Below are 12127 nucleotides of genomic sequence, written 5' to 3' on the forward strand. Positions count from 1 at the left end.
CTGGAGGGGCAGATTTGGGGCCAGAGTAGTTGGTGCTGGGCCATGGCACAGGGACCTGAAACCGCCCACGAGGACCCTGAAGGGGCTCAAGCCATCAGACAGGGGGTGAACATGGCAGGGGACCCCAGGGCCGGGTGGGGACAAAATCCTGCGCAGCCGAGGGTGGGAACCAAATCTGTGAGGGGACACGTGTGAATCGCCCTGTCCCCACCCACGGCCCCCCCGACCCCGGGCGCCGCCGCAGCCGTGTTTAGTCTGAGCAGGAGCGTGGGTGACCTTCGGCTCCTGCGGCACCCACCAGGATAAACAGCACGGGCCCCACCTCAAGGACACCCGGGAGGGCCGGAGGGGTGCGGTGACCTCAAGGGGCACCCATGGGTGGGGGTCCCGGGGGCAGCGCTCCAGCGCGGGGTCCTCCAGCGCGGGCAGGGTGGGGGGATGCGCTGGGGAGACCCCACCCACACCCCACGGAGAACACGTGGGGGGTCCCGGGGTGCTGCCGCTGCAGGGATGCGTCCCCAGACAGACAGACAGACAGACAGACTGTCTGTAGGGCCCCCCCGGCGGGGACCACCCGCGCACACCCACGCACACACACGCACACACACACACGGTCTCCTTGCACGCCCCGACACGGGGACCACACACACGCACACACACATGGCACAGGCAGCTGGAAGAACAGCAGGAGACAGACAGACGGACGGACAGACAGAGGCAGGCAGACAGGAGGGTGCGTGGGTGGGTGAGCACACTCCCGGGCCGTGCACACACACGCAGGCACAAACACACCTGGGCGTGCACACGCGTGTGCGGATCCACGGGCCCACACGTGTGGATTCTGTGTGTGTGAAAGTGTGCCGAACAATGGGCAAATGCGAATTTCGTCGTGTAAATTTGCGTGTAAATCCACGCGCACCGACAGGGATGCACACGCGTGTGTCCCCACGCTCACACCGGTCCCCAATCGCTCCCACGGGGACCAGAGTCCCGCAGCCGGGCCCAGCCCCGCGCTGAGCCTTTCCCGGACCCCCACCTCCCCCGACCCCCCTTCCTGCCCCCTTTTCCCCCCGCCCCGGGCTGGTTTGTCCCCCCCAACCTCCCAAATTGCCCCCGCACGCCGTGTCCGCCCCGCCAGCGGGACCCCTGTGCCGGCGGGGCGGAAGGAGGGGGAGCAGGCGCGGGGGGAGGCGGGGGGTCCCTCCTCCATCCCTCCTCCTCCATCATCCCTCCTCCTTCCTCCTCCTCCTTCCTCCTCCCGCGCCGCCCGCTCGGTGCCGGTGCCGGTGGCCGGGCAGCGCCGAGCCCCGCGGAGCGGCATGGCCGGGGGCCGGGGGTGCTGCCGCGGCCCGGCCCTGCCCGCAGCGCTGCCCGCAGCCCTGGGGCTCTGCCTGCCCCTCTGCCTGCTGCTGCCGCTGCCCGCCGCCGCCTGGAGCCCGGCCCTGCTGCCGCCCGCCGCCCGCAGGTACCGGCACCGGCACCGGGGACACGGGCACCGGGCATCGGCTGCTGGGGTACCGGGGACTGCGGGCACGGGGGGCACGGGGACAGAGGGATGCGGGCACCTGGGAGACCCCGGGGATCTGTGCCAGGGGTCCGGGGTACCACGCGTGGGGGCATCAGGCACGGGGTCCTGTGGGTGCTGGGGGGTCTGTACCCACCGAGGAGCGGGGGGCTCCAGGGAGGGGCTGTGGGGGCTGTGATGCCTGGGGCACTGGGAGATAGTGGAGCTGGCTGGACTTGCTGGGAGTTGCTGGGGCCAGCAGGACTTCCTGGGGGGTCACTGGGTCAAGCTGGACTTACTGGGGGAGTCAGAGCTGCCAGGCTTAGCGGGGTGCTGGGAGGTGCTGGGATTGCCTGGGCATGCTGGGGCTGGGGTTCTGGGCTTGCTGGGGCTATCGAGGCTACTGGGACGGACTGTTGGGGCTGCTGGGCATACTGGGGCTGCCTGGGCGTACAGGGGCATGCTGAGCCTACTGGAGCTGCCTTGGCATGCTGGGACTACTGGGAGTGCTGGGCATACTGGGAGTGCGGGAGCTGGCAAAGAATGAGCTCCCGCAGCCCCAGGGTCCTGGGGGTGGCCCAGCCCGGGGTCTGGGGGTGCTGTGGGGGGCTGTGGTCCCTGTCCCGCCGCAGCGGCCGGGGGTTGTTTACAGGAAACCCTTTGGCTCTGGCCGTGTCTCCGGCACCGGATTGCCGGGACCTCCCGGTTCCGCTCGGCTCGGTGAGGCGACGGGCAGAAGCCGCCTCATTTCCCCTTCCCTTCCCGGCCAAGCCCAGGAAACCCCCGGCGCCTTGGCACAACCCTGCCGTGCCCCCCCGGGACCCCCAGGCCAGCGCCCACCCCATCCCACCCCATCCCTCCCTGACGCATCGCTGGGATCCCACGTGCCCGAGTCCGGGGGCACAAAGCCAAGCGGCTGATTTTGGGAATGGGAGTGGGATTCGGAGCCGAACCTGGTGTGGGTTTTGCCCCATGTGGGCACAAGCCCTGGCAGCAGAGCCCGGACCCCCTCGGTGCCAGCGCGGTGCCGGGTGGGCCAGGGTCACGCCAGGACACGCGGGCACTCACATGCCAAAGCCTGCCAGCTCCTGCCCCGCTCCTGGGAGGGCTTTCCCCTCGGGAAATGAGCCGGGACGCATCCCCATCCCATCCCACGCCAGCAGACATTTCCACAGCTGGAGCTGGCACCGCCCAGGGTGCCCGTCCAAGGGGGCGATGCCACCCGGGACCCCTCGGCGTGGCAGGGTGGCAGCGGGAGCGTGGCGACAGCCCCGGCGGGCTCTGCCCTTCCCCGGCGCTGGCACGGCGCCCGCCTGGGACGCTGCCCAGCCGGAAAGCCCTGTGCCACCCGGCTGTCCCCCCCGCCTCCGCCACCTCCCAGACAATTGTCCCCCCGCGGCGCCCGCTTGTCCCTGCTGCCACCGCCTCCCTCCTCGCAGCCAGCCCCGAAAGCTCGTTTTTTGACACAAATTGTGCAGCCTGTGAGTTCGGAGCTGGCGAGTCCTTCCCGCCGAGGGGATGGGGACACTCGGTGTGTCCTCCCCTGCAGGGGGACACTGATGGGGTGCCCGGGGAGGGGGTGGGCAGAGCCTGGCATGCGGGGCAGAAGAAAGGAGCCTTTGTGTGCCGGGAATGCAGCAGGAATCTCCCCCCACGCCTCAGAGCGAGGCACCCCAAAAACTGGGTGACACTTTGGGTGGCAGCACCCCCAAGAAGAAGAGCTGGTGACATCGGTGGTGTCGCTTGCAGCAACTGGTGCTCCTACACGGTGACACGGACGGTGTCGTGCCACGTGCAGAACGGGACCGTCCTGCAGAGGGTGTTCCAGGGCTGTCGCTGGCCCCTGGCCTGCAGCGGGGGCAGGTGAGCGGGGACAGGTGACAGGGACGCGGGGACAGGCGTGGGACGGGCCTGAGCGCTGCCCCTGTGCCGCAGCTACCGCGCCGTGATCCGGCCCCTGTACGGCGTCACCTACAGGACAGTGACAGCGCTGGAGTGGCGCTGCTGCCCCGGGCACGGCGGAGCCAAGTGCCAGCGAGGTGGGAATGGGGATGGAGGGATGATGGATGATGGATGGATGATGGATGGATGATGGATGGATGGATGGATGGATGGATGGATGGATGGACGGACGGACAGAAGGATTCTCCTATGGGTGAGTGTGTGAATGTTCCTGTGTATAAATGTCTGGCTGTGCACAGGGACGGACAGACGAGTGGACAGGTGGCTGGACAGACGTTCCTGGGTGGTGAGGGCGTGTCCCTGCGTGTGGAGGGATGGGGAGGGGTCCCGGTGGGTGGGCAGTGGCGGCACAGCCACGTGGGTGGGAGTGGGTGGGCAGTGGGCTGTGCCTGGGGTGGGGAACTGGGACAGCGGATGGATGGGCTGTGGGTGGATGGACAGACGGACATTCCTCGGCATGGCAGTGAGCCCCCCCACCCACATGTCCCGGGCTCGGGTGGGCGGTGGATGAATGGGTGTGAGGCTGTGCCATGCGTGGGGGGACGGGTGCTGCCAGCTCCTGACAGGGGGTCTTTGTCCCCATTGTCACCACATCCCCTCCTCCTCCTGCTCCTCCCTCTCCCCCAGGACCTCACTGCGGGTCCCAGCCCGGCTCCGACCCCCTGGGATCCGGGGCTGTGAGGGCAGCGGGTGGCACCCGGGGGTGGGGACACCCTGGGGTGGCACCGAGGGTCTGCAGGGCAGCGGGTGACCCGGGGGGTCCGCTGGGTGGGAGCAGCGCTGGGGGCGGCGGGGGGGTTCTTCCTCCTCCTCTTTCTCCTCCTCCTCCTCCTCCTCCCTGCGTGCTTGGCCGCCTGCCCCACATCTGGCCGCACTTAGGGCTGTCCCCTGCAGCACGGCGGTGGCCGTGCCGGGGCGGGGTGACAGCGTGGGGGGGCTCGGGGGGGTCACCTCTGCCCCAGACACCCCTTTCCTGCCGTGCTGGGTGGCCCCGAGCCGTGTCCTCAGGGTCCCTCTGTGGGGACAGGGACGGGGACCCCGCCCCGGCTGTGGATGTGGGCGGTGTCCCCAGGATTGTGCCCCCCAAAAATGGGGCTGGGGGCCACGGGAGGTGGGGTTTAGGACTGAGGGGGGGAATTGGGGGGTGCTGGGGCTGGGTTTGGGGCTGATCATGGGGAGATTTGGGGGGTCTGGTTAAGGACCGTGGGTGGGTTTGCAGGGTTGTGGGTTGGGAGCATCTGATTTGTGCTCATGGAGAGTTTTGGGGGGTCCTGACTCAGGGTTATGGGTGGGATTGGGGGTCTGAGGCTCACCCGGAGCAGGGATGGGGCCCTGCACCCCCAGAATGTCGGAGGGAAGTACCACAGGGAGGTGTCCCCCCGCAGGCGATGCCCCGCAGGGGGGTCCCCCCGCGCTGACCCCCGTTTCCTCGGCAGAGGCTCCCACCCTCCTCACCCTGCGCCGGCCCCCCCTGCACCCCACCGCCTTCTCAGGTGGGTCCCCCCCCAAACCCGCCGGGGAGGGCACAGCGGGCTGCGTGCCCCCTCCCCACCGCCTGCGCCCCCCGATTCCCCCGCAGGGTGCCTGAACTGCAGCCGTGTCGGGGAGCTGGCAGCCCGGCTCGCCACCCTCGAGGCGCAGGCAAGTCCCACTCTGGGGTCCCCGAGGGGACAGGGAGCCCCGGGGGTCACCGTGTGCCCCCGGTGCCACCCGGCCCTGCTGTGTCTCTGCCAGGTGGCCCGGCTGGCGGTGGCCGAGCCCCCCACCCCAGCAGCACCCAGAGGCAGCGCCCCGGGCGGGGGTCCCGAGGCCGGGCGGCTCTGGGGGTCCCCGGCCGCCCGCGGGAGCCCTGGCGATGACGGTAAGGCGGGGTAACAGTGACAGTGACAGTGACAGCGACAGTGACAGTGACACCTGGCAGTAACTGCTCTGCCGCAGGGACATCCGGCTGGAGGGGCCCCCCCGGCCCCAAGGGCGACGTGGGAGGACGGGGACCCTCGGGAATTCCTGGAGTGAAGGGTCCAGTGGGGCCACCAGGTAACGGGGGACAGCGTGGGGGGACCCCAGCCGTGCCCCCCCTTTCCTGGTGGGCACACCTTGGGGGGTCCCGTGCAGCAGTTTGGGGTTTGGAAAGGCTGCACGGCTTTGGGCACCCCCCAGTCCTCACCCTCCTCTTCCTCCCTGCAGGTCCCCCCGGGCCCCCGGGACCGCCCGGCCGGGATGGAGCCAGGGGGCTCCCCGGAGAGAGGGGGTCACCCGGCCCCCCCGGGCCCCCGGGGCCCCCCGCCCCTGTGGGGCCAGCGATTCCCCGGCTGGCCGAGCCCGGTAAGGGGGGCTGGGCTGGGGGTCCCTCCCACTGGGACCCCAAAAACGGGACCGGGTTGGGGGCTGGGCTGGGGCAGAGCCGGGCTGGGGGCTCTGAGCATCAGGTGATGGGGCACCAGGCCATCACTGGGGTCCCGGGGGTGAGATGTGGGGCACTGGGGAGCACTGGGGACCCCCAGGCCATCACTGGGGTCCCGGGGGTGAGATGTGGGGCACTGGGGAGCTCTGGGGACCCCCAGGCCATCACTGGGGTCCCGGGGGTGAGATGTGGGGCACTGGGGAGCTCTGGGGACCCCCAGGCCATCACTGGGGTCCCGGGGGTGAGATGTGGGGCACTGGGGAGCTCTGGGGACCCCCAGGCCATCACTGGGGTCCCGGGGGTGAGATGTGGGGCACTGGGGAGCACTGGGGACCCCCAGGCCATCACTGGGGTCCCGGGGGTGAGATGTGGGGCACTGGGGAGCACTGGGGACCCCCAGGCCGTCACTGGGGTCCCGGGGGTGAGATGTGGGGCACTGGGGAGCACTGGGGACCCCCAGGCCATCACTGGGGTCCCGGGGGTGAGATGTGGGGCACTGGGGAGCACTGGGGACCCCCAGGCCATCACTGGGGTCCCGGGGGTGAGATGTGGGGCACTGGGGAGCTCTGGGGACCCCCAGGCCATCACTGGGGTCCCGGGGGTGAGATGTGGGGCACTGGGGAGCACTGGGGACCCCCAGGCCATCACTGGGGTCCCAGGGATGAGATGTGGGGCACTGGGCACTCTTGGGGACCCCCTTGCCATCTCTGGGGTTCAGAGATGAATGTGGGGCACTGGGCACAGCTGGGGACCCCTGACACCACCAGAATTCCAGGGATGAGGTGGGGGGCACATTGGGGGTCCCAGCAATGAGGTGTGGGGCGCTGGGAAGAGCTGGGGACGTCCCGCCATCGTTGGGGTGACAGGGACAAGATGGGGGAGAGAAGGGGAGGGGAACGTGCTCCCCCGGTGTCCCCAAGTGATGCCACAGGGGCCTGGCCCCAAACACCCCCCTCCGTTCTCCCCCCAGGGGACCCTGTCCTCTCCAACACCTTCACCGAAGCCACCAGGAGCGTCGTGGGTCCCGTGGGACCCCCCGGACCCGTGGGGCCGATGGGTGAGGGTGTCCCCCCTTCCTTTGTCACCCCCCAGAGTTTCTGGGTGCCCCAGAGCGGGGCTGAGCTGTGTCCCCCCTCTCCTTGCAGGTCCCCCTGGCCCCCCCGGTCCCAGCGGGCCCCCCGGGCCCCCAGGAGCCGATGTAAGTGCTGGGTGGGGGGCACGGGGAGGGCTGAGCCCCGCTGTGCCCCCGGGGCTGATGTCCCCTCCTTGTCCCCGCACAGGGCAGGGCGGGAGCGCCCGGAGCTGCGGGGCCGCCCGGGGAGAAGGGGGACAGGGTGAGTGTCCCCAGCCCTGCGGGGGTGCCAGGGGGGCTGGCCGTGCCCCCAGGGCTTCTGACAGGCTCTGTGTCCCCTGGGGTGGCCGTGTCAGGGGGGGGGTGGCACCGCGGGGCAGTGGCATGGGGGCCGCCTCTGACCATGGGTGGGTTTGGGGGGTTTTGTGTTGGGGGACCCATGTATGGCCATGGAGGGGTTGGGGGCTTGGTGTGCAATAATTTGGGGGTCTGGTGTGGGGTGCCAGCATCCCTGGCTGTCCCCCGGGGCGCTGATGGGCTCTGTCCCCCCGCAGGGTCCCCAGGGCCACCCGGGCAGCCGCGGGCAGGACGGGCCGCAGGTAGGTGGGTGGGGCGGCCCCCCCCGGGCGCAGCCCCCCCTGCCCCCCGCTGCCAGGCCCTCTCCTCTCTGTGTTCCAGGGCGAGCCGGGCCCCCGGGGTGAGCCTGGCGAGAGGGGAGCGTGGGTGAGTGACACCGGGGACAGCGGGGACAGCGGGGACAGCGGGGATGGGAGGGGACACCGAACTAACAGGGGCTGGGTTGGGGGGGTGATGGGCACGGGGGGTCCCCAACACCCTGCTGTCCTCTGCATTTCGTCCCTGCGACCCCCATGATGTCCTCAGGGTCCCCACTGTCCCCACTGCCCCACAGCCTGTCCCTGGGTCCCCAGTGTCGGTGACAGCTCTGCCCAGTGCCCCACACCTCAACCATGTCACCCAGTGATGTCCTGGGTGTCCCCAGCTCTGCCCAGTGCCCCACACCTCATCTGTGTCACCCCAGTGATGTCCTGAGTGTCCCCAGCTGTGCCCAGTGCCCCACACCTCATCTGTGTCACCCCAGAGATGTCCTGGGTGTCCCCAGCTGTGCCCAGTGCCCCACACCTCATCTGTGTCACCCCAGTGATGTCCTGGGTGTCCCCAGCTGTGCCCAGTGCCCCACACCTCATCTGTGTCACCCCAGTGATGTCCTGGGTGTCCCCAGCTCTGCCCAGTGCCCCACACCTCATCTGTGTCACCCCAGTGATGTCCTGGGTGTCCCCAGCTGTGCCCAGTGCCCCACACCTCATCTGTGTCACCCCAGTGATGTCCTGGGTGTCCCCAGCTCTGCCCAGTGCCCCACACCTCATCCCTGTCACCCCAGTGATGTCCTGGGTGTCCCCAGCTGTGCCCAGTGCCCCACACCTCATCCATGTCACCCCAGTGATGTCCTGGGTGTCCCCAGCTCTGCCCAGTGCCCCACACCTCATCTGTGTCACCCCAGTGATGTCCTGAGTGTCCCCAGCTGTGCCCAGTGCCCCACACCTCATCCCTGTCACCCCAGTGATGTCCTGGGTGTCCCCAGCTGTGCCCAGTGCCCCACACCTCATCCATGTCACCCCAGTGATGTCCTGGGTGTCCCCAGCTCTGCCCAGTGCCCCACACCTCATCCATGTCACCCCAGTGATGTCCTGGGTGTCCCCAGCTGTGCCCAGTGCCCCACACCTCATCTGTGTCACCCCAGTGATGTCCTGAGTGTCCCCAGCTGTGCCCAGTGCCAATGTCCCCTGAACAGGGTGATGTGGCACAGGGTGGGCTCAGACCCCCCCGGGTACCCCCCCACTCCTTCCCCAGGTGTCCTGGTGATTCGGGGGGTCCCCTCTGTGCCCCCAGGGGTGGCCTGGGGCCATTTGGGGTGCAGCCCCCCTCAGCCAGCCCTCTTTCCCCAGGGGGAGGGTTTGCACCAGCTCCGGGAGGCGCTGAAGATTTTAGCGGAGAGGGTTTTAATCTTGGAAACAATGATTGGGCTCTACGGTGAGTAGGGGGACGGGGACCCCCGGGGGGACCCCCACCAGCAGGTCACCTGTGACGTCATGGTGGCCCTTGGGTCACTGGTGTCATGGAGCTGCAGGGAGGGGACCCTTGGCAGCCCCTCCTCATGCCAGGGGGGGGACAGGGACAGCAGGGTGACCCCCTCCAGGGGGCACCCATGACATCACAGTGGCCCTTGGCCATCCTGACATCAGCCACGCACGATGTCATCACCCACATGGTGGCATCGTGGCCAGCACTGGGGGCCACTAAAAGGAAGGGCCACCAGGGTCCCCCCATCCTCACCCCCAGCTGGGCATCCCAGAGCCCCCCCGAGGCAATGTCACAGGAACACCTGTGACAATCTCGGTGTTGAGGACAAGCTGGTGGCCCTCTGAGGAGGTTGGGGACATGACCCCCCACGTTTTGGAGAGCTCAGTGTGCTGGGGGGTGGCAGCAGGAGCACCCCTGGGTCAGGGACATCAGTCTCCCCATCAGGGACATCAAACCAGCATCGTCTGCCACAGGGCCAGCACGAGGGACCCGCAGGGACGGGGGAGCCCCTGGCACCCCTCTGAGACCCTCCTAGGAGACCTGGCACCCCCTCCTCGTGCCCCAGCACCCCCACCCCGCCGGGGCTGCCCCCCTGCCGTGCCCCCCGCCGTGCTGTGCCACCCCTGCCGTGCCGTGTCCCCCCCGTGTCCCCGCGGGGCCAACGCGCTCTGCTCTGCTCTGCTCTCTCCCTCTCCCCCAGGCCAGTAGCTTCCAAACCCTCCTGCGGCAGCAGGCCCGGCTGGAGGTCCTGGCTAGAAGGGTCACCTTGCTGGAAGCCATCATCTGGCCAGGTAACCACCCTCCACCCTGCCCTGCACCAGCCTGGAGCGCCCCCGGGGCCACGGGGGACTGGAGCCACCGGGAACGGGCACCGGAGAGCCCGGAGAGCTGCTGGGACTGAGAGGGGGAACATGGAAACCCTCTTGGGTTGAGAGGGGGAACATGGAAACCCTCTTGGATTGAGGGGCAACCATGGAAATCTTCTTGGGTTGAGGGGCAAACATGGAAATTCTCTTGGATTGAGAGGGGCAAATTGGAAATCCTCTTGGATTGAGGTGCAACCATGGAAATTCTCTTGGATTGAGAGGGGCAACCATGGTGATCCTCTTGGATTTAGCCACACAACCATGGAAATCCTCTTAGATTGAGAGTAGCAAACATGGAGAACCTCTTGGATTGAGGGGCAACCCTGGAAATCCTCTTGGATTGAGAGGGACAACCATGGAGATCCACTTGGATTGAGAGAGGGATCCATGTAAATCCTGTTGGATTTAGAGGGGGAACCATGGTGATCCACTTGGATTTAGCCATACAGCCATGGAAATCCTCTTGGATTGAGAGAGGCAGCCATGGAGAACCTCTTGGATTGAGGAGCAACCATCGAAATCCTTTTGGACTGAGAGAGGCAAACATGGTGATCTATTTGGATTTAGCCACACAACCATGGAAATTCTCTTGGATTGAGAGGGATAGCCATGGTGATCCACTTGGATTTAGCCACACATCCATGAAAATCCTCTTGGATTGAGAGGGGGAACCATGGAGGTCGTTGTGGGAAGCTCTGGGGCTTCCCAAGGTTTAAGGGAGACCACGGGAAACCCTCTCACTTTAGAGGAGCCCATGGAGACCCCTCTTGGATCAAGGGGAGCCATGGAGCCCCCCTCAAGCCAAGGGGCACTCACAGAGCCCCCCAGGCTCTCAGGAGACCGTGGGGACCCTCTCAGGCTGAAGCAGCTCCCAAGGGATCCCCCGGTGCCAGGATGCCCAGCAGGGCACATCCCCGCTCCCCCTCCCCATTCCTGCTTTTCCACAGGGTTCCAACCGGGGGTGCCAGGCAGGGGTGCCAGCTGGGGGGTCCCCAGGGGGCTGTCCCCTCCTCCAAGAGCCACAGCGGGGCCACGACCCCCATTTCTGTGGGGCAGAACATCCCAGCGCCCATTTGGGGATTTTTGGATATCCCTGACATCCCTTTCCTCTCTCCCCGCAGAGCCAGAGCCCGGCTCGGGCAGCGGTGCCAGCAGCACGGCGACCCCGCGGGTGGCCCGTGGCAAGCGTGGCAGTGGCCGCCCCCCGTATCGCATCGTCACCCCGCCCCGCCGGGCCCCCCCCGGGCCGTGACACAGCCGGGGGCGCCACCCGGGTCACCCCCCGCCGTGCCACCCTGGGGAGCAGGACGGGGTCACCCCCTGTCCCCCCTCTTGGTGCTACTGGTGGCACGGCACCGCCCCCGCCCCGCTTCGCCCCCATCGCCGCTGCTGAGCCCCCGGGAGGGCGAGGGGTGTCCCCAGCCCCACTGGTGTCCCCAGCCCCACTGGTGTCCCCAGCCCCACTGGTGTCCCCAGCCCCATCGGTGTCCCCCCGCTCCAAGGTGCAGCTCCGAGGGGATGGATTCTGGCTCATCCCATTCCCACCGGGCACCCCGGGCTGGGGGAGGGGATTGGGGGGGGGCTGGGGGAGGGGACCCCCCCCCCCGGGTGGGGACCCCGCTGCGCCCCCGCGCTTCGCTGCTTCGTGACCCGCGAGGTTATTAAATGTCCCCAAATCCGCGTGCTGGGGTGTCACTCGGGACCGTGGGGGCGGGATGGGATGGGATGGGATAATGGGATGGGATAATGGGATGGGATAATGGGATGGGATGATGGGATGGGATGGGATACAGGGATGGGATGGGATGGATGGGATGGGATGGGATGGGATGGGATGGGATGGGATAGTGGGATGGGATAATGGGATGGGATGGGATAATGGGATGGGATAATGGGATGCAATGTGGTGACATTGAGGGACACCCAGGGGACACATGGCTGTGCCATGGGACGCACACCCACGGTGTGACACCAATCCATGCAGTGTCACCCCTGGGACACCCCCCATGTCACACCACCCCGGCTCCACGCAGGACACGCTGTCCCTGGCCCCATTCCGTGCCTTCATGGCACGGCGCGTGACGTCACAGCGGCCCCGCACCGCCCGTTACGCCGCAGTGACATCACTACGCCGGCCATGACGTCACGCCCCCGCCGCGCCCCCCGCTCCGCCTCGCGGCCCGAGCGCCTCTTGCGCGACGGTCCCTAACGGCCGCGGG

General features: G+C 68.2%; 1 protein-coding gene across 6 annotated transcripts; it reads left to right on the plus strand.

The window, feature by feature from the left end:
• Positions 1 to 1277: 1277 nt before the first annotated feature.
• On the plus strand, positions 1278 to 11588 carry EMID1 (EMI domain containing 1). 6 transcript variants are annotated; one of them, XM_056504587.1, is made up of 15 exons: positions 1278 to 1465; positions 3254 to 3367; positions 3440 to 3543; positions 4852 to 4959; positions 5046 to 5107; positions 5201 to 5327; positions 5405 to 5503; positions 5654 to 5791; positions 6841 to 6927; positions 7016 to 7068; positions 7151 to 7204; positions 7497 to 7541; positions 7621 to 7665; positions 8907 to 8991; positions 11030 to 11262. In XM_056504587.1, exons 1-15 carry the CDS (start codon positions 1320 to 1322, stop codon positions 11158 to 11160), a joined length of 1398 nt encoding a protein of 465 aa, XP_056360562.1. In that variant the 5' UTR covers positions 1278 to 1319; the 3' UTR covers positions 11161 to 11262. The 6 variants fall into 6 exon arrangements, with proteins under 6 accessions (XP_056360562.1, XP_056360564.1, XP_056360563.1 ...); XM_056504589.1 differs by lacking the exon at positions 11030 to 11262 and adding an exon at positions 9743 to 9827; XM_056504588.1 differs by lacking the exons at positions 7621 to 7665; positions 8907 to 8991 and adding an exon at positions 9743 to 9833.
• Positions 11589 to 12127: the final 539 nt, after the last annotated feature.

The sequence above is a fragment of the Oenanthe melanoleuca genome, chromosome 15 (genome assembly GCF_029582105.1).
Source record: "Oenanthe melanoleuca isolate GR-GAL-2019-014 chromosome 15, OMel1.0, whole genome shotgun sequence".
In the NCBI taxonomy this organism is placed as follows: Eukaryota; Metazoa; Chordata; class Aves; order Passeriformes; family Muscicapidae; genus Oenanthe; species Oenanthe melanoleuca.

Coding starts and splice junctions, on each gene's coding strand:
- EMID1 (XM_056504584.1), top strand. CDS start 1,320: ATGGCCGGGGGCCGGGGGTGCTGCCGCGGCCCGGCCCTGCCCGCAGCG. Junction 3,544..4,851: donor CGGAGCCAAGTGCCAGCGAG/GTGGGAATGGGG, acceptor GTCCCCCCGCAG/GCGATGCCCCGCAGGGGGGT. Junction 5,328..5,404: donor CGGGAGCCCTGGCGATGACG/GTAAGGCGGGGT, acceptor GCTCTGCCGCAG/GGACATCCGGCTGGAGGGGC.